Below are 22,294 nucleotides of genomic sequence, written 5' to 3'. Positions count from 1 at the left end.
AAAACTAGTTGGTACCCTGTTCAAACAGCAGCACATGTCAACGAGAAGGCAATTAATTAGAAGCAACAGTAATCTCTCTGAATAACACACATTTCCAGGCAAGAGATAATATAAGCGCAATATCCTACTCATGCTTCTCAGGAAACATTAATTAGCACAGAGATTTATTTATTCTCTCTGTTGTTACAGATTAGATGCAGTTCCAACATCCCTGCAACAGACAAAATGGCCCCAGAGAAGTGACTCACCTGCAGCATTTCGCCGGTGTTCTGCTAATGTATAAATTTCCTGCAGCTGTTTCTTCTGATCCTCACTCAATGGTGCTGTCAGTGAATGGTACCAGGCTGCATCTCGGCTCTGCACCGCTGTCAGAACAGGAATGGGTGAAAAGTGATTATCATGTTACACTGCAAGTTAACTTCAGAAGAACAAAATGAAACACACTGAATCCCTGGTTGGTTTTAAAACAGAATTTGCACTGCAAAACAGGTTCAGTATTCCTGTCAGTTTTCTTAGCACAGAATCCCCACTGTAGTAGAGGCAATCCATTCTGGGGAACTTAATCACATCCTCTGCTTTCTGAAACAGAAAGTTAACCATGTGGTCATTATTCATGGACAATGATGAAGTGAATCTTCTAGTTTAAAACCCATACCAAAATTAAAAGCAAGAGGATTAGTCAAACAGGAAAGAGAAAAAAAAATTTCTCCATTACGATTTTAACATCTAGAAAGTGACAAATATTTCTATATATAGGAATCCCTCTAGTGACTGAGTCCCACTTACTTAGGCTGTGATTGAAAAGTTCTGAAAGAAAACATGAAAAGAATTAATCTCTGGCGTATTTGCTACCATTTGTTTTTTGCAATACTTGTAAGCCAAAAAATTCTTAGGACTAACATTAGAAGGCAAGATCACATTTCCCAGTTTCAATAATCTAAATTATTACTCATAACAAAGAAAATGTTTTTTCCTGGTGATGATTGTAAAAACCTCCAAACTATTTCGTCATGTTTTATCATTCTGCCAACTAGCAAACACATACCTAAAAGTGCTTGTGTGAAAAACTGGTATTCATCAACACCATTTTCAAGGTCAAGAGGTGTGCTGAACCCTTCAAGAGCAGTCTCTTCCAATGCATCTTCATCCCAGTCGTCATCATCATCATCATCATCTTCATCCTCTTCGTCTCCACCTCCACCTCCACCACCTCCTCCTCCTCCTCCTCCTCCTCCTCCACCGTGATTGTCTTGCATCGCCTGGCTCACTTCATTTGTCTCCTCCTCATCACTCGGTATCTCTTCTGCAAAAGCATTGATGTGTTTTGTGAAAAAAAAGTTTAACAAGTATAAGGAAACAATGACTTATGAATGAAGAATAACTAATAAATTTAGGTTTTGGCTGGAAAGGGGACCCTCTGTTAACATCCTTCCCCCAAAATTTTAGAATAATTGGAAAAATGAAGCTGTTAATGTTTCCTACATTCAAGATCAGTTAAACTTTTGTTTCTAAGCACTCCTGGAAATGCGAAACTGCCATCATTTTTCTTTCATTTATGCTGTCATTGTGCAATTATAGGATCCAAAAATTTTGAGGAAATGTGTCTTTGACAAAGTGTTCCATCACTGTGCTTTTTAAATTACAAACAGAGACTCGCATAGACTTCACAAATTGACACAAAACAAAGAGAAAACCAGATGTAGACCAAATATCTGCCTGCTATTCTTCAGAGTGCTCCTTTATTTGAACAAAGTTAAAATAGCATCTTTCTCTTAGCTTTACCTTCCACCCCACTTATGAAACAACTAGTACATCCTGAATTAAATGCAATTCCAACATGCCGTTCTAAACACTGCTATTTCTTACTTAAGGAAAAATATTTCTGACTTATAATCAAGATTAAACAAATCCCCCTCCAATTCCAAACCTTCAGGTCCTCCTGTGTTAACAGTTTAGAAAGAATAAAGATGACTATATCTGCAACAAGCAGGACAGAGATTTGAAAATTAATGTGCTGTTTCCATACTGTATTCCTAGGCATTGAGAAGAATTCTGTAATTCCATTACAGGACAATCATGTGTGAAATCTGAGTGGATTACATAATCTGTTTACATCCAATCTAATTTTCAGACCTCAAACCATCTATCTCCTGTTCCAAGTCAAATACAGCCACACATATCTGCCTGAAATGCTGTGTAGAATTCACTCCCCGCAATTCTCTCCACAAGGTATTCTTTGATGTTTTTGCCCTTCTGGCAGACACAGCAGTAAGAGGTCTGTCTACTCCAGGAACCTCAGATGTCTCAAACCTGACTTTGCAAATCACTTTCCATTTGGACAAAGAAAACTTGCTAGGATTTCCTTCAAAGTTCAACCAAACAGGTCTTTCAAATAGTTGAGTACTAGGAACAGCTTCTTTCCAGGAATCAAGAATATAACCAGTGCAGTCCTGGCAAACTCCTGCTGCCTATGCGAGAAGACAGAGCACATTCACAACCCAGAACAGCAGACCTGCAAGTTTTATTGTAACTCTTAAACCAATGCTACCCTTTCACAAAGTGTTAGCTGTTATACATTGAAACGTTTTGATTACATTTTGGGAGGAAAAATCAATTCCTAAGATGATCTTTCAAGCACCCAGTAAGCTGAGCTATTTTCAGCAGACTAATGAGTCTTAAAAATGAACTGCAATTTCTTACCCCCTTTAAATTAAATCCAGACAAAATCCACAATGTGAAAAGGGGAGATTTTACCATTATCTTCTGCAACGTGTTTTTCATCTTTAGCATGATCCTCATGTTCTGTGAGTTCTCGTGAGGCGCAAACTTGTTTTAAGCCCAGAAAGAGGAGGAGGATTGAAGGGACAATCTGAGCAGCCACAGCATCCACTGCAGGCGGTCGGTTCTGCAATTCCATTAGGATGCTCAGTCCTATTATACACATCTTTCTGTCATGGAGTCTGAAACAACACACACTTGTTAGACAAAACCAGACTTTCACTGCAAGGATAAGTAGAGAGCATTAAAGTCCTAGTGCTTAACATGGCAGAAGACAATGCCATAGAGACTGTGTTCAAAGTCTGTGTTTGAAGCTCCTAAACACATTATTTCCTTTGTTCAGAATGCAAGTTCCCCACTGGAAAGTACTTGTCCAGTAACAATTAAATACCTTTCAAGCACTGGTCAAATTCCTGAAACAACTGTTTCTGATTACCCAATGCAAAGTTTGTAATGCTAAATAAATACTGTTTAATAATGATGTAGAATATCTTGTCTTTAATAAAGCATTTGATACAGATTATCATAATTAAATAGGATGGAAAATTAATTTGCCTTGGTTTCGACAGCAGTACTGTTGCAGGGATTGAAATTAGCAGAAAGACTATTAGTGAAGAGTAATGAAAGCAGGAATTCACTGAAATGCAGGGTGCATTTATGGAGTGCCACAGGGCTAGCTGTATTTAAACATGTTTATTAAAAGACTATCAGAATGGCTGTATTATAAATCCAATTTCTGACATGTAACTCCAGTGAAAGCAGGGAAATAATTCCATCATATCAAGAATAATCGGCTGTACACTCAAACAAGGAACTTGCAAATGAGTAGACCTCCAGTAAAACAAACAAACTATAGATAATTGAAGGGAAAGAAAATAATGAAATTAGCAGCAGAAAGATTTTTATATGACCATAGCCAGGAAACTAGGTAAGAGCCTATGCTCTTAAAAATAAAAATTGATTTTCACTTCCAGAAATAGATTTTATTTTCAAACAAGACAGGGAAAAAACCTCTAACTCCCTCTGTAGATACTCTTTGGTTCTCCTTTACTGGAAACACCAATAGTATCCAACTCTTCTCTAACATTATGGTATTTTGCTATTAAGGGCTTGAGGGAAGCTTGTTTTATTTGAATTCTTCAATTTGATGCTGACAGCTTCTGTACAAGTCTTCTATAGGACAAGTAGTTCCAGCAAAAAACTTCAGCAAGACCTACAGAAACCAAGCAAACCTCCAGAGTTGGCAGAAAATGGCCATCCTCCAGACTCTCAGTAGATACTTCTGTTACTGAATCAGTTTTACTTTGGAATGAAGAGGAACATGTTGAGACAGAAGAAACTAGTAAGATTTGCACCACAGACTGCAATAAAGCTTACAGGGGAATAGTCAGCTCAATCAACCACTTCAAAAGTTGCTATAGAAATACAATTTTAAAAGTGCTTACAATTTCATTACCAAAGGTCCCATGTAACATGCTACTGACTGTAATACTCTTTAAGGAATACAAGTGATCATGATTACAGCTTTCTGAACTTTACATGAGCTAAAACAAGGCTGGGGATCTAGAGTGATTTCATGACACCTCCCACGTTGTTAGTCCTTTTAGGGCTTAGTGAAGTGATTCCATTCTGAGAGTAGTTGACAACAACAATAAATTATATGTGAACATGCGTAACATTATGATCACAGAAGACCTTCCAAGAAAAACAAAGTCAACCGGCTTATCAAATGACACACTTTGTCATAATGGGTTTGGTTGCTCCATTACACGTGTTGAAAAATGTACCAAAATGCAAGTAGGCAAAGAGCGTCCTTCCATCACTGCTAACTGCAATACTTTCTTTTCAGAAGGAATGGGGCACAAAAGAGGGCATACAAATCAACCAAGGAAACTGAGTCAACGGAACAGGGTCTGCTTTCACGAAAAAATAACTGCACCTCTTACTCCTGTCAGTTTATCTATGTTGAAAACAAGCTCATTGCCATTTGCTCTCATGCCAACACTGTGAAGACCAAAATCCAAGCTAAAGAAGATGCTACCTATGAATGAAGCATAGCTTTTTTGGGAGAGTTGTCCTTACTGCAAGTACAAAACGAAAGAACTTTCTCTACCTCCTCTCTCTGCCAGCACCTTCATCCAAGTTTGACCAAAGATCTGTAATCTATGCACAAGATTTCTATCCTGCATCTTGACACTGGGGAGCCATGAATTTTCCTCAAGCCCCAAATGTATAATGAAGCACTGTGAGTGTACATGTGCCAGAGTAGTTAATGACACTTGGCACTACTTTTTATAACGTTTGAAAAAGCTACTGTTACACAATGCCAATTGCAAAATGCAACACAGTAAAATGTAAAAAAATCTTAGTAATTAGTGGCTTAGCTTCATACTAAATTATCTTTTCTGGACAGCAAATGAAAGTGCAGGAACCAAGTACTGCTGTTTAAAAGGGAGTCATCATTAGGAAGCAGCACAAATGGCCAAAAAATACAGCATATTTGTCATGCTCCATTTTCAAGCTTCTAAACAGAAAAGTTGTAAGAATGAACACATCTTCAGAATATGCATGTTTTTAAAAGGCCCAGCAGGACAGCAGAAATCCAGGCATCAAGCCATCTTTAGTGAACCCGAGCCAGAAGGAGACTTGTTTCTTCCACCTGCCAGAGACAAACACCAGGATAAGCATCTGCCTTGCCTGAGGTTCAGCATTCTACTACACCTCAACTGTATCAAGTACCCTCAGGACTGAACAAGCAAACCACAGTTTTACATCATTTACATCTTTTCGTAATGGCAAAGAATGGTTTCAGGACCACTGCTTTGCTATCAAAAAGCTCATTATTTCACCACCCTTCCGTCTGCATGAGGGAGCCTGGATATGATTCTCCTTAGTGTTTTGTGTTCGAGATCCATACTTATTTGCTCAGCAGCACACAATAGTCCTCCCTAACAATCACGGACTCGGCTTGCTCCCTCAATGGTATATCAAGCCTGGAGTGCTAAACATGCAACACACGGCAGTGCAATGCACAACTCCTAGGCAAGGCTGTTTTTAACAAGCTGCGTGTGGTCTTCATAATCTGCAGGACCTTTTCTTGCTAATACACTTCCTTCCAACACAGGACAAAAAGATCTAAGAATTTTTTGTATTTTAAACCAAGCTGAAAGTATTTCAAAGGGAAATCACTAAGCCTTTATTGGTCTGCTGTGCTCCTTTATGTGAGGATCAAGTTGCTTTCTATTACATCAATCCAGTTCCTGGACAAACTGCAAATAATTAGCCATTTCCTTCTAGTTGCAAAGTTGGAACCAACCCTGTTTTCATATATAAGACTGGGATTTTTATATACAACTATGAGAAGACTAGGATTTCTAACTATTTAAACTCCTATCAAATAAATCCCCTATTCAGCTTCTAAAAAAATAAAATCACTTATTGAGGGGTTTTTAAAAGCAATTTAGATTTTCCTTTCACTCTAGTTTCCACAGAAGAATTTTTAGTATGAGAGTAAGCATAAGTCATGCAGAAGTCTCACCCAAATTTCAGCTGTCAGGGAAAAGGTAGAAAGCAGTAAGGAACAAATGTTTCTACAAACGGCTTTTCAGTTTGAAGTTATTGTAGAAAACATTTAGAAGTAAATAAATACAAAATAATGGGCATTATGGGCACACATCCACAGATATGTAATATCCACAATGACATACTGGATTTATGCATAGTCTTACAATGAGTTCTGAGCTTACCTTGCCTGGATCATTTTTAATATTCCAAATTTCTAATCAGTTTTAAATAGATTCCATATTTTTAATAAATGGAAGAACACTTACTTATCTTACTGTAACTGCTTTTCCCCCTCAAGATGTATTATTCCCATGGATTCCATCTCATGCATTCACAAGCGCTGCTCAAGAAATACTGCATTCTTTTGGCAAACACCATTGGCTCCAGCCTGAGAGCATGCAGACATGCACAACCCTACTGCTGGCAGAGCGGGATCTATGGCTACTAAAACTTCACAGGAACAGAAGGACACAGGGGTATGAGATTTATGTGGACAAAGCATCTTCAAGAGCCAATTTTACTAAAAAGTCACAGATTTCCTGCATGGCTGACAAAGAAACAGTAAGATTCACCTGGTCCTTCACACCTGGAGGTGGATCTGCTTTGATCTTCTCCAATTTCTCTAGGATCTGTGAGTCTTACAACTGATTTGAATTTAAGCCTAAAACTGCCTCTTGCTGGAAAGCAATCTAACTGTAAATCAAAGAGGCAGTGAATGATGGCTGGTGAGAAAAAAGGACTGTACAAATCAGGGTGCCCACTGCTGCCTTCACTGATGAAGACGTGAAGTCTGCAGGGGTGGACCCAAGGAAGGCTTTCAAGAAAGCCAGATTTTGTTTGCATTTCTGTCTTTTCCTGTTCAGTTAGGCATCTGAATATGTGGCTGCTGTTCAGATGATGACCCTTACTACCCTTACAAAAGCAAATGGTCTTCTAGAGGCAGTGCTGTCCTGAGGGAAAGGGAGGAACTCCCTTACATCACATCACAGTCCCTGACAAGCAGTACTATAGCAAAAGCCCTACACCTGGAAGCCACACACTGAGGAGACAGCACTGAAGGGATTTAAGCCATATTACAGATACTTATTTCACTGCTGGTAGCAGCAGATCAAAAGAGATACATTTTAATCTTCCACTGCCATTCAAGTGCACAGTCTGAGCAGAATCTAGCATCATGATCTCTGTGTTTCATTTTCATAGGCTTTGTCAACTTTTGTCTCAGCTCTGAAGAATAATTTAGTTGAACAGTAGTTGCAGTAGCTGATGCTTTTCAAAAAGCAACACCAAAGAACTGAAAGTTAAGCTGTAGCTCACAGGAGTACTTGAGGTTGGAGCCTAGTTAGATCTGCAGCTTTTCTCCCCTCTAGACCTGACTAGTTTCTCACTGAATGCTCCAGGATGAACTGTTTAAGGCTATAAATTTCTTTCATTTTTGATTTCTTTTAAAAAAGAAATGACAAGTTTACCACCTGCAGGGAATATCTTCTTTCCTACTGTCTCTGTATGCATTCAGCATTTGATCTGCAGTAGAAAAAATGACAGCACAAAGAGCTGAATCTCAAGAACTTTGCTTCAGCCATAAAAAAATAAATAATCCTAAAACACCTTGCTCTTTTCTAGAGTTGGTAGAGACAAAAAAAATGTAGTAATTAACAATAATATTACCACAAGGTATGGGAGAGGTAGACTTAAAGGTGCCATTTTTCAGCCACTGGCACTCCAAAAGAAATGAGGAACACTGGGTCCTTTATTCTTCTTTGTCACCAGCTTAAGTAACCCCTCTGATTGATAAGATGTGTTTTTATGTTAAGATACAGGATGCACTGTAGACATTTCATATACACAGCAGGTAGAAGAAGTCAGAATGCTTGTGATAATATGAACTGTCCATTTTGTTATAATGAATAAGAGATTTTTTTCCCCCACTTTTTATCCGTTTAATTTAATACTTTTAATTTTTTTTCTTCAAGGAGAGACTGCTATGGTAACACCTTCAAATACAGACACGAATGGGGAATCTGCACAAAACCTGTATATACCAAAGCAGGCAATTTCTTTTGTATCCCTAAGTGGTTTTCATTCTAGTAAAACAGACAGAATTAATGTGCAGACCTGAAACAAGGCAGTCTATGCTGCAATTCTACAAACTACTGCACTTTCCTCCTCATCCCACTAAACTGTGGCCAGAGAAGGGAAGAAACCTATTTTTACTGTGTACATTTGGTATGTTTTAAAAATACTACAAATGACACGCTGAGAGCAAAACTTGCATATACCAGTTGGTTATTGATTGATTGGGAGTCACTATTTTACTACAGTTATGAAAAAGGTAGTGTTATAATGCACTACACAGCTCTAAATTCAAGATGGACACTAAAGCAGCTATACCAAGATGGCATAAAATTCTGTTCAGAGAAGATTAACTCGATGATCTAGATGAGGGGATCGAGTGCACCCTCAGTAAGTTTGCAGACGACACCAAGCTGGGTGGGAGTGTTGATCTGCTTGAGGGTAGGGAGGCTCTGCAGAGAGATCTGGACAGGCTGGAGCGATGGGCTAAGGCCAACTGTATGAGCTTCAATAAGGCCAAATGCCGGGTGCTGCACTTGGGCCACAACAACCCCCAGCAGCGCTACAGGCTTGGGGAGGAGTGGCTGGAGAGCTGCCAGTCAGAGAGGGACCTGGGGGTGTGGATTGACAGCCGGCTGAACATGAGCCAGCAGTGTGCCCAGGTGGCCAAGAAGGCCAATGGCATCCTGGTTTGTATCAGAAATAGCGTGGCCAGCAGGGACAGGGAAGTGATCTTACCCCTGTACTCGGCACTGGTGAGGCCGCACCTCAATTACTGTGTTCAGTTTTGGGCCCCTCACTACAAAAAGGACATTGAATTACTCGAGCGTGTCCAGAGAAGGGCAACGGAGCTGGTGCAGGGTCTGGAGCACATGTCGTACGAGGAGCGGCTGAGGGAACTGGGGTTGTTTAGTCTGGAGAAGAGGAAGCTGAGGGGAGACCTCATCACCCTCTACAACTACCTGAAAGGAGGTTGCAGAGAGCTGGGGATGACTCTCTTTAACCAAGTAATGAGCGATAAGACAAGAGGTAATGGCCTCAAGCTGCACCAGGGCAGGGTTAGACTGGATATTAGGAAGCATTTCTTTACAGAACGGGTTGTTAGGCATTGGAATGGGCTGCCCAGGGAGGTGGTGGAGTCCCCATCCCTGGAGGTGTTTAAGAGTTGGGTTGACATAGCGCTTAGGGATATGGTGTAGTTGGGAACTGTCATTGTTAGGTTAATGGTTGGACTAGATGATCTTCAAGGTCTTTCCCAACCTAGACAATTCTGTGATTCTGTGATTCTGTGATAACTGGGGAGTGGAGAAACCACCTTGTAAGAAGTCCCCTAGAGACTTGTTTAGAAGTGGAAAGACAAGACTGTACCAATAAAAAACAGGTAGGAAAAGAATGACAACCTAGGTACATAAGGTATGAACCTATGGGTCAGGACCTACCTGTCTCAGCCCATGCTCATTCATGGCAAGAATTCTAACATGCTGACATGTGTCACTTAGTTTGTTGGCATAGACTATGCACAGAGAAGAGTCTTACATTCTAAGCCTATCCATACACCTGCAGTCAGATGTCAGCCTCCAATGACAAAACGTAACTCATAGCAGGAAAGTAAGAGGTAGCTGTTAACTAAAACTGACTGTGTGCTTCGCCCTTAAGTGGATTTGAATCTCACAGCCAGACACCACATCTCAGATGAGAGGCAAGCACTAGCTGTCAAGCACGGGACTTCACATCCGCCCAACATCAAGCCCATGCTTAGCTAGGTGATGACAGGCTTTGTCCGCCTTCATTTACTTTATGAATGTTCAGCTCCTGTCCAAGTGCACACTAGTGCAGTGTACACACATGTTCAAGGGAGGTCGGAATGAAGTTTATGTTCAGTAGTACGCCAAACAGTCAGTAATACATCAATGGCATAATGATAAATATGCAAGTTGATCATGAACAACTCGCAGGGATTAAAATCAGAGTGTGGGATTCATTGGACACAATAATGTTTTTTAACATTAAATGGGGCAGTTAAAAATATTTTATAAAATATAGAACAGAAAATATGTATACAGTGTTTCAGAAAAAAATTTAACATCTTTCTGAAATCCTGCTGGTCAGCTCTGAATATTACCCTCAACGCAGGCTCGATCATCTCTTGGAGAAGCAGAGTTTGTGATTAAGGAACTTAAAAAGAATTCTGAAATATGATATGTATTGTACCCTTGTATTCTAACAACCCAGAAAATTCAGCATAGAGCTCAACCTTTACTGGCATCACAGCAATTAGACCTGGTGTGGATTACTGTTATTTATACTAACCAAAGAATGAGAACTCTTTCATCCACATGACTAGGGATACAAACAGAAGTGAACAAAAAAAATCAAAACCATGAACTTTTAAAAGAAAAAAACACATAATACTTGCCCAAGAAAACAGTCTGTGTCATTCATCCACTGGTTTATGAACTGTGCAGTGATGGGCTCAGGATTGTGTGGAAATCTGATGTTCTCTAAGGTGTGCAGAAGCAGGTCAGGATTGTAGTAGAGTGCAGCTATGGCGACCTGAAGACACATGGTACGAAGCTCGCTTGTTTTAACTCCTCTAGTTAACCGCTCCAGAACAGCCTCCACAAAGAGTGGAATACACTGAGCATACAAATATAAAGGAGAAGGAAAGAAAAAAAAACAACAGGCATTATACATGTTGCCAGATTATACAAAAGTTTAAACTACTTTTATCAGAATTGATCTCCAGAGTTAACTGAAGTCCAGGTATAACCTAGGAACACATTCCATTCACTTCCTAGTACAAAAGTATCTTAAGCCTCCAATTACATGCTTATAAATCTTCCCCAAAACAGCTATTCTCTGAGCTAAAAATTGCCAATGTTATTCTCAACACAGAGAAGAATACTTGGGGCCATTTGGTGGAATTCGTTCTAGCATGTATATAAAAGGTTTAGAAATTAACTCAAAGACATTCTCATCTTTGAATAAAAATATCCAACAATTTCAAAACTAACAGGCATTAAAAATGAAATTACCTAAATCTGCAAGAAAAAGAAAATAAGTTTTTCCTAATAAATGTAAAGTGATGTTAAATTCCTTATTAAAAGTTTGAAATGAGTGAGTTTACTCAGATAAAAGCAAGTGTGCACAAATTTCTACACAATGAAGTAAACATCTATATACATTTCAGTGGGCAGGTTTATGCTTTATAATAATTTGGGAAGCATTACGAACATTTTAGTTTATGAGTTTCAGTTCAGTGTGCAACCATTTTAATTCACAGAGTTGTGGAGCTCAATTAAGCCTTCCATCACATAGTTATTTCAATGCAAATGCATACAATTCACTTTAATCCCTTCCAAATTTCTTTTAAAACTAAAATCTTTCAGGGAACACTTTTATCTTCAATGGCTTCAGATTTACATTAGTAAAGTTATATTGGTTTCAGTGAAATTAACTGAAAATTTATCACTGAAGTCCATGGATTGCACTGTGGCAACATCAAATATGATGTTAAAGTAATTTAGGCTGGAGTGTTATGTAAAACACAAGACCAGAATTAAGCCCTTAATAGGAAAAAGACTGCTATCTAACAGTGTGTTCAAAGAAACTCTGGAAAATTGTGATTATGTTTTTCCCAGCAATAACGATCTAGCCACACTAAAAATTTTTCATTTCCCCATGCACTGAGTAATTCAAAATATAAGATGGACCACGTTCATATTGCTTGGAGAAACAACTTCAGCAGTTGGGTATGTATAGTTAACTTCTCAGCCACAATAGTTTTAACAATGTGTATTTTCCATCAAAAGGGAAATCCTATTAAGAGAAAGCAAAAAAAGACAATCCTGCACATCATACTCTATCCTTATCATTCAGTCTATATTATTTTTCCAATCATGCTCACTAATCTCTAATCTCAAAAAAAAAAACCCCAAAAGACAAACCCCACAACCTTACAAACTCTCCTGAGCTCATTTACTTCTTTCTGTATTTCTCTCCATTCCTACACTTTAAATTTCCCTCAAAGTCTCTAATTCCAACAGCTTTTCTCAGGAATCATATACATATCATTGTAAACCAGTAAAAGAGAAAACCTGTTCAATATATATCACCTGGTCAATACCCCGTCCTTTGCATTGAAGAACAATTACTTCTAGGAGTTTGGCTGCATGGCACTCTGCATCTTCTCCTGCATCTCCTGTTAATACCTAATAACCAGAATGACATTTTAGTTTATTAGTATTAATTACTGACAACTTTGAAAGCAAATGTTCCTGTACCTGCATACATCAAAAAACCTCTACGTTGCATATACATACGTTTCATTCTATATTTTGTGAGGAATTAAGAAGCATAAAAAATCATCTCTACAGGACATAAACAAGGATAAGCGGCTAAAGATTAATTTAAAAATTTAGAAGAAATTACTATAGTTCTTTATGAATATTAGTATTCTTTATATGTCATCACTTTCCCTTTTTTATAGGAAATGTTACTTAAAGAATCATTGATGTTTTCCACATTCTGTTTCTGTTTTTTGACTTCAATTCTAATAGACACTGGCACAGCCTGGCAAAGTGAAGTCCTATCTCTAGGCTAGTTTCTGATTAAAAAGAAGATGCCTGCAATCACCGTACATATATGCACATACATGTGAAATTGACTGCTGCTTCTTAGTACTTTTCAGCCCTATGGCCAGTGTCAATCAAATCTAACAAAGCAGCAGAATTCTCAGACACATTCAATTTCTATAAGTTTCTTAAAAATAAGCAGGTCACTAGATGCCTAACATTCTATAATTCCCAAAATCAGAGAAAGGCTGCAGCGTGATCTCATAGTTTATTATACGTGAGAGAATCAGCATAGAAGAGAAACATTATGAATGCAGGAAGAACTTCAAATGAGTTTGCACCTTAGCTGACAACTAGAGAATCCAATCGCAAGATACACAACCCAAGGAAATCAGGCTTCATTAATTCCTCTACTTACCAAAATAGCTGTTCATAGAAGAGAGTCAAGAAGAACAGCAACTTTCTCCCACACAGATTTGTGCATGTAATTTTTTAAAAAGCATGTCACTTAAAAAGTGTGAATGCTATGTGTACTTGGAACTGAGTCGAGACCAAATTTTATTTTGTTCTGAAATGACTGGCCACCACCTGGCATGTTCAGGTCACTCCACTAATCTGATTGCTGACTACCAGTGATAAGCGCAACAGTAAGAATCAGAAACCTTACCTTTTTACACATAGCATAAATGATTTCTAAATGCTTTGGGTTAGACAGCAAAGTATCCGTGTCAATGGTCACATAATTATGTAAGAGAGGCATCATATCTGCAGAACAGGGAGAGCAAAAGAGAAAATTACAAAGTAATCCATGCAAGTGCTAACCTGTGAGGCTGAAGTCCTATAATGGAATTCAGATTCTTGGATATGGCTGGAAATTCAAACTCTGCAAAACTCTGCTCTAGCAGAATTGTTCATAAAGTGCACCATACAGGGTGCAGCCCCAGAAGAGAAAATAGAATAGGGTTACATTTCAATTAATTAATTTGTAGTTTCATGTTAACTTAGTCTACTTCAGCTTTCTTTGACCTCCTACAATAACTGATCACACTGACAGATTTAAACATGCTTCTCCTACTTAAATACGCTCCTGTTATACTCCCACACTAAACAGACGGTCAGGGCATGACTCAAATACATGATCATTTTAAACCAAGACACTAAATGGAAGCGACCCTTATTAAGGCAGGTTTAAGAGGTGAATTTCCAAACAGTGAAAACATCAATAGAATAGAAGTGATCATACCTGCAAAGTACTCAAAGCAATCCTGCTGGAAAACCTCATATAGAACACCTAAAAGCTGCCACATTTGAGGTGAAATCATCTGGCATGTCAAGCTGTAGGCCAAGGAAAGAATTTCTTCATAAAACTCTGGAAAGGAGAAACAATTGGAAGTACGGTGCTTTAAAAAGTAAATTTAGCTTGCAAATACCTTGAAATCTGAAACCAAGCCCTGAGTCATATAATAACTATAAGACAGCAATGAGTAACTAAATCAATACACAGAAAAATAATACAAATTGGAAAGGATTCTTTTAGATGGGCCTTATGCTGGCTATAGTTACAATAATATGCATAGTTTTTCATTATAAATACACACCAGAAAAATATATTACCAGCACATCAAAGACCTTGCTTCTAAATGATATACTGAAAATTATTTTTTATTTTCTCAACCTTTGTTTTTTCTTAAAAGGCCTTAGCATAAAACTGTGTAGCTCTTTAGTGCAGGGTACTGATAAAGCAGTAATTTAATTTGCAGACCATGTCCATAAAATCCTGATCTAATTGCAGACGCCGTCCTTTAACATAGCTAGCTAGAACTAAAATCAGAACTGCATCTTCTGCTTTTGAGTCTGACCTCCAAAACACAATAACCAGTGTGACTGGTGAATAAGAGGAGATCAGGAGAAACAAATCATCACTGAAAATTAACGTATTTTTTTCTTTAAAGAAGCACACAAAAAAAAGATGAAGTTCTGTTCAGGAAGACAGTATTGTCTGCAACAATTAATTAAAGAATTTGCTATGTAAAAATATGTAATGTTTTTCTAAAAATTATCTCTAAAACCTACCTATAACATGTTTCTGCAAAACGAGGCCAATAATCTGTAAACAAATGCTCTCGAGCTGTTGAGTTATCTGAAATAAAAACATAAAGCAATTTATTTAAAAACTTAGAAATACAGTAATGTCATCAATGTATTTGACTAATTCAGTTTGAGAAGTCCTTCAAAGCAAAAAGGCTTTTATCACTTTTTAAGTGATGCACTAATGATCACAATATTATGAAATAAGGTCTCACTGATGTAAGTACTCAAATTTTCAATAAACAGTATTGCTTTAAAACTTGTCACTTACAGGATTTTTATTTTTTAAAAAAAAACTTATTTTATGATTATTCTACAGATCCTGTCAAAAACTGTATCTGTTGTCCTGTCTGGATATAAAGTGACACTGTACTCAAAGCGTTTGAGATAAAGCCTCTGTCCAAAATCTTTGAAGTTGAATGGGTTAAAAGGAAGAAAGGAAGAGATGCTTTTGCCTGAGGTCCATGGAAACCTTCTCAGGGTAGGCTCAGCAAGAGGAACACATGCAGAAATTGGAAGCATACAAGTGTGTTGAAGTCAGGACTCAGCCTTGCCATGCTGGACAGAGAGACTACATTTAGAAATTAAACTAAATTACAAGGAGAACTATATGGCCACATTATAAGTCTAATTAAAACCAGCAAACACAGACATTTCATGTTATTATTACAGGTCATTCATTACAGACATAATCTTGCAGAATGCCAGGCTTTCTGGGCTTGTTCTAGCAAAGGGATTAAGTATGTGACCACCGATTCATCCACTTACCTTCACACACCTGACTCAAAAGTTATCACCCCCTAAACTCTCTCCATATTTAACAGTGAAAAAGAAAGGACTTTCTAAGGAGTTTTCAGTCTCACATATCATTTCTATATCATTTATATCACTTCTAAATTGATTTAAGATCCTGAGATGAAGAGCACTCTGCACAATATTTTAGTTTGTGCTTCACACAACAGAAAAACAAGCTGCTATAAGTTTATACCAAAAATACCCCAACCCCAAAGGTTTTCCTAGGCTAAAACCTGAAGAACCACTTCAGACTATCATTCCTGATGCTCAGCTGAGCTTCCAGTTTTCATTTTAGCTTTCAAAAGATGCAAGGGGTTCTTGTAAAGGAATGGAAGATGGTTTAAAATTCTAAGAAACCCAATGGTCTTACAAGAAAATAATTAGTATTTTAAATACTGTATTTTTAAAATTATAAGCTTCACAAAAATATTTCACACTCACAATGAAACATTCTCACAGTAAGTCAAGGAAGCAAAACAATCTAAGACAAAGCCCTTTTATGCCAACAGAGCTTAAAATTACTGACTTTGCCTCTCTGGCCAGTCACTGAACTCCTTCCTACCTCAGATAGCCCAGGTAGTATGAGCAGAAAGATTCTTTCTTTGTGAATATGTGATATGTAGACTCACATTACACCACAACTGGGAGACCAATTCCTAGGAATTCTATCCAAGAAATTGCTGGGTAAACAACAACATATAAGTCTCCACTGTAAAAAAATAGCCTTATGCAAAATATTTATACCTAAGATCTCTTTTAGAAGTCTGTAATATAATTATCCCAGAATAAGGGCTAAGGATTTCACGCTTAGGATATAAATTCCCCTCAGATTTGAGAGCTAAACAATTAAGAAATCACAAAAGTAAACTGGGCTTTAAATTCAAATTTGTTAGAGATCACTTGGTACTAACTCCCCATCTTGCTATAGTAAATGTACATTCATGTCAACTCAAGTTATGCAATATACATAGAAGAGCTTGCTGACATGAATGAAAGGCATGAGGGAACTGCAGGAGAAAAGACATATAAAAGAAAATCTCACCTCCTTGTGATCTTCCACAACTGTCAGGATCGTGTCAATTGTGTGCAAGATGCCCATGGCCATAACTGTTTTGTCCTCCACTTCCTCATATTCCTCACTCTGAAGTACTTTACCAAATATTTCAGCCTATGAAAAAAAACAAACCAACTTGACATTCAAGAGCACTCAGATTTCTAATTTGTCATGCAAAACCAAGACACCTAATGCAACAGCAGCAATGCCTTATCTGTAAGAGCTGTCAGTGTTGAAAAATATGCTCCTTACTTTTGAAAGGGGAATACAGAAAATTAAAAACTCTGCTTTTTTTGAGAAGTCTGGCTATGTTAAACCATTTGAAATGTTAAATGGTTAGAGCTTGGCTCATTAAAACCAGTGACAAAATTCAGTCTCTTGAAAAACCTATAGGTTTTAAAGACACTTCATACAGAAAAAAAAAAAAAAAGTGAATACTATAGGTGCACCTTTACAAAGATTACTTTAAACAGTGTGCAATTCAAACAAGTTCATTAAATGTTTACCAAATTAGGCATGTGCCTCTGACTGGACTGTTGTTTTACTGTTGTTTCTTACCAGGTGTTGAGTCATGTCAACGGCGATAGTAGCTACTTCCTGACTGTACTCACAGATCATCTTCTGGATTACATTAGTAAGATCATCATTTTCCGTCTCTCTAACAATGTGCAAGAGCTCTTGCATAACTGGCCTTACATAAGGCTTCACATATTCCTTGGCTAAAAAAACAATTGAAACTAGGTGAAATCAACTATCCATAAAGACAAATATACAGTAGCTCAAAACTACTAGGTAACTGACTAGTCTTGAACAAAATAAGTTTTTAAAGTTAAATTCACTAAAAAAAAAATCCAGAAAACCTACCTAAGGCAGTTTTACAGCCCATAACTAGCAGACTAACAAATTAAATGGTACATTTACCACATTCAATACCGAAATGCCATCTACAACAAAAATCTGCTGTTTCGGGAGAATACATGCCCTCATATCTAGGCAGCATTCATTCTTAAACATACACACTCTTTCATTTCACTTAAGAAAAACAAAGACAGGTGCTATTTACTTTATTAAAACAAATATGTTGATTTTTGATATGTTGATTCTTTTGTGCAGAGACCTGTTGTAAAAATTTGAAGTCAGAATTCTGGGATTTATAGAGTAACTCATGAGCAAGGGAAACTGTCTAAACATGATGAAATGTTCTGAAATCTATGTCTTTAAATCACAGAAATCTTTAGGTAAATCTGCACCAACCTCCTCATCTCTAAAAAAAAAAAAAAAAAATCAGTGTATACAACTGATGAATCACTGTAGTATACCTTGCTCTTGGTTGCTTATTAACGTCTGAAGAGCTATGGCTGCTTCTACTTTGACAGGCATTTCCTTATCATCAATCAGGCTCTTCTTTGCCAACTCTACTGCATTCCTCAAGTTTAGCTCATTGTGAAATTTCAAAGCACTGAATGAATGAAGTACCCAACAGGACTGCATGACAAAAAGAAAAGCAAGCTAGAGACTATTGCAATTTTTAGCATTTTTTAACTGATTCAAAACCAATGCGAACTCTCTCTGTTTGCATGTATTGCTTTTTTTTTCTTAATTATGGTGCATACATACAGTAAATGTAACACAATTTTTGCACTCAAGCAGCTCTTTACTTTCCTCTCCCAAATTCCAATAAATTCAGTATGCATATAATTGGCATTCATAGTTTTGGTCCTTCTGGAGGGAAAAATCAGAACAGAAATTAAATAAAATTAACTGTTTATGACTGATACGGAAACTCAGGAATTTGCTTCAAGCTACACTCAAATTGACATTGTCTACTCTGTGGACATCCCACCTATTCTTCACAGCCATCCAACCACTCTAGTTATTGAGATCTGCTAATGAAAAAATGGTCACAAAAGGGCCACAGCCACTGCTAAAATTCTCCAGTCTGATCGAAGAGGTAAACAATAATACGACACAGACTTTCCATCAATGAATTGAACTGACAAATCATTTTTTTAAATCAAAATGCTGAAAAATTACTGTACAAGGTTGTTACTTGAAATTTTACTATGTATTTGTTTTATTTCTTTCATTAACATTCAGAATGAAGTCAAACTGCAAAGGAAAATCATGGAAAATACCAAAATTGATATAACTGGTGAACTTACTCTAGCTCTGAGGTACCCCAGGTTAGACATGAACAATGGAAACACATGATTCTGTAACATCAGCTCCATTTGATCCTTGAAGACACTCTTCTGTGGGTGTAAATAAAACTTGATTTTGGAGACCATTTATTTTACATACTTCATTCTAGCCAGTAATCCATTTAAACGATGAACCATGGGACATACAATGTTTTGTCTATGTAATAAAGGTATTCTCTCATGAAGAGATCTGGATCTCATACCTTGAGCTGAACAAAACTCATAAGCATAGCAAGTTCAAAGCCAGGTAAGTGAAAGAACTGTACATATAATATTCAACTCTACGTTACTCATTACAGTACTGTAAACTGGAATTTTCATTTTCTGTAAGGCAATTGATTCCAGCTGATTTTTCTTAAAAATTAATTAGAATCAATAACCTAGTACCTTCATTCTTCCTACAAAGGAGTACATGCATACCTGAAGTTAAACATAAGCTTAGTATGAAAAAGATCTGAGTTTCAAATTACCTACTGTTACTATAAGCATCAAAACTAATTATTTTACACAGTACGACAATAACTCACATCTTTTTTTCATGTTTATTCTTTAATAAAGATTAAGATAATTCCTTTGTGATAGAAATCTCCTTGGCTGGAGAAGGATATTCAATGAAAATTATCCTTCAGTATTCCAACCTTGGCCAATCCCATTTTGTAATCCACAAAAATTCTGCAAAAGTTACTGATTTTTCAGCATTTCAGATCAGATCATGGATTGGTACATTGGTAAAGAATAGATGGTAAATGTTGGTAAGATGTTGCTTGTAACATGAAGACAAATCCTGCACAGACAGACAACTCACATAAAATAAATTACTTTTAAAAGGAAGCCTCCAGCACAAAGCTGACATTCTCATGCTAAAAGTGGTAACTTTTTGGCAGTTAGTTTTGACATGGAGAGAGGGCATACTTTGGACTCCGCTGTCTATGAAAGCGTAAGGGAAACTGCAAACAATATCATGTTAGAGAGCAACAGTATGGATTAAATGTGTATTCAAATTCCAGACAAATACACAAAATTCTGAAGATACTGTCTATAAAAAAGTGGAGGAAGGATAGAAACTGTGCTTTTTTAAGTTATTTTCAAAACTCCCAACTGGCTGATGAAGTAAGACATAAAGCCACTCATTGCAGGGTAAGAAAGCTGGAAAGCTAGACAAAACATTCCTGCAACATGTTAAGTAAACATTTTTCTGGAACCAGAAGCAGCCCACAATACTGCAGACTGTTGAGGGGTTTGCTAAAGAATCATAGGCAATGTTACTGATGTTTGCTTTTTTAACACCCTTCCATTTTACTAGTAAAGCAGGAGAGGACCAAGGGACTGTTCTGTAGCAAACAAACAGAGCTTTGAAGAAACTTGAGAAGAAAAATCTGCTTATAAAATAGGAATATAAAAACCAGGAAAGAATGTTAATATTTTTATAGAAACAAACCCTCAGATTCTTACTGTGCAGTGCAATCTCTCTGGACTTTATAAATATGGCTAAGGGCTAGCCATACTTTAAAAGCTAAGACTTTTTTATTGGAAATGGCAGTTGATAATAAGAATTACAAACGGTTTTCACTTCTTTACCCACTTACCTTCAGTAAAATGTCTGCTAGGGATCCTATAACATGCAAAGCTCCATCTTTCTTCCTTGGATCAATGTTTGGCTCTGTCAGAATCTGGTAGCAATATGCCATCATTTTTGGTAATACCTACACAAGACAGAAAACACACAATCTCCTTTAGTCAAATTATTTTGATAGTATTGCTTAAGTTAAAAAATTCATATGACATTTTAAAGTAGAAATTTTATCTTGCCCAAAGCAAGAGTTACTATGTGTAGCATCTTTCCATAGTTAAAATTTAGAAGGTTCCTTTTTTAACTTTTCAGCCAAACTTATCAAAATTAATTTAATCTCCTCGAAATTTCACATTAGTAATAGTAAATAAGGTATTTTTGTTGTTGTCTTGAGGCAAACCAAAAAAAGGTGATGAAAAGGCAAGAGGCTCAAACAGTACTTCACCCATTTTTTTCCCTTAACTTCTGTGGCTTGTCTCACACATGTATAAATACATATGTGTGTGTACACATATATATGAACATATACATATTCAAGAACAGCTTGGACTAAAACCTCATAAACTCATTTTAATCTATTGATTCTGGCAATAACTTCTAAAGTTGACTAGACTTAGAAAAGTTTCTTGGCAAAACCAAGATGTTTAATGTCATTTCTACACCCATTATGTGCTTTTCAGATATTATGACATTTTGACAGCCTCAGTACAAATTATGAAAATGAGAAGGTCAGTGGGCAAGGACTGTTTTGATAATAAAGAAGTAGAAAGGTCAGAAGCTATTCCACCTGACATAAAGACTATGCACTTCTTTGTAAATCCATCTGGAAATGGAGATCCATATTTACTGTTTGTTAAAATGGTACCCAGAAAAAAGTTTGCAGCTTTAGCAAACTGATATATGCTTTCCAGGGCTTGGCCGGGTACTTTTGCACGAATCACTGTAAGTATAGAAAGATCTACAGAAAAGTTGTGTCCTCATTTAAAGAGCAGCTGTACGAAATTGGTTTTGTTCTTGATAATTTCACTGTTGTCAACAGAATTTTAAATAGCATCAGTGAAAATTAATAAGGATCAGGTTCACTCTTTCCCCTGCTACAATTTGGGAAGCTCAGAACAGTCGTGACAGAAGCTGTCTGCAAACTTGGGAAAATACCAGTACATCTATTCCAACTCAGTTCGTATCTGACAGGTTAATTTTAAAGCTGCAAGATGAATTCACCTATTTAATTATTTATACATACACACATATTTTAATTCTCCCAAAATTGACAGCACTCAGTCAGGAAAGCATTTGACTATGTATTAGCAAGTAGATTTTTCAAGACTAGCTTCCTGTAGCATCCTCAGTTTTAAGGGGAAATGACATTATTAAGGAAACTTCAAATAATTAAAAACCACTAGTTCCATACCTCTTTTCTCTTCTTCGCAGCAGTATAAAGGAGATTCTGTGCTGCTGTTGTGGTGGATGCATAATCCTCAAATACATCTAACAAATTTAAAAAAAAAAAAAAGGCAAAAAAAATATTTCCTCATCTGAATGACATCATAATAACATTTTTATAAACCATCTTGTTTGTGGGATATCATAAAATCAGGGT

The 22,294-nt window shown here is 37.0% G+C and overlaps 1 protein-coding gene across 6 annotated transcripts in view; it reads right to left on the bottom strand.

The window, feature by feature from the left end:
• The window catches only part of IPO8 (importin 8), a 51,716-nt gene that overhangs the window by 6,767 nt on the left and 22,655 nt on the right, over positions 1–22,294 (bottom strand). For 2 of the 6 annotated variants that reach the window (XM_074871585.1, XM_074871589.1), the window contains 14 exons: positions 22,106–22,182; positions 20,711–20,827; positions 19,086–19,175; positions 18,243–18,408; positions 17,482–17,642; positions 16,912–17,037; positions 15,060–15,126; positions 14,230–14,355; positions 13,654–13,751; positions 12,528–12,623; positions 10,829–11,049; positions 2,755–2,960; positions 1,046–1,303; positions 249–365 (listed from right to left, as the gene is read on the bottom strand). In XM_074871585.1, the coding sequence (XP_074727686.1) occupies positions 249–365; positions 1,046–1,303; positions 2,755–2,960; positions 10,829–11,049; positions 12,528–12,623; positions 13,654–13,751; positions 14,230–14,355; positions 15,060–15,126; positions 16,912–17,037; positions 17,482–17,642; positions 18,243–18,408; positions 19,086–19,175; positions 20,711–20,827; positions 22,106–22,182 (1,926 nt within the window). The other 4 variants (XR_012629297.1, XM_074871587.1, XM_074871588.1 and 1 more) reach the window with 4 other exon arrangements.

This window comes from Strix uralensis, chromosome 5 (assembly GCF_047716275.1).
Source record: "Strix uralensis isolate ZFMK-TIS-50842 chromosome 5, bStrUra1, whole genome shotgun sequence".
In the NCBI taxonomy this organism is placed as follows: Eukaryota; Metazoa; Chordata; class Aves; order Strigiformes; family Strigidae; genus Strix; species Strix uralensis.
The sequence above is the reverse complement of the archived record's forward strand: the minus strand, read 5'-3'. Positions and strand labels throughout refer to the sequence as shown.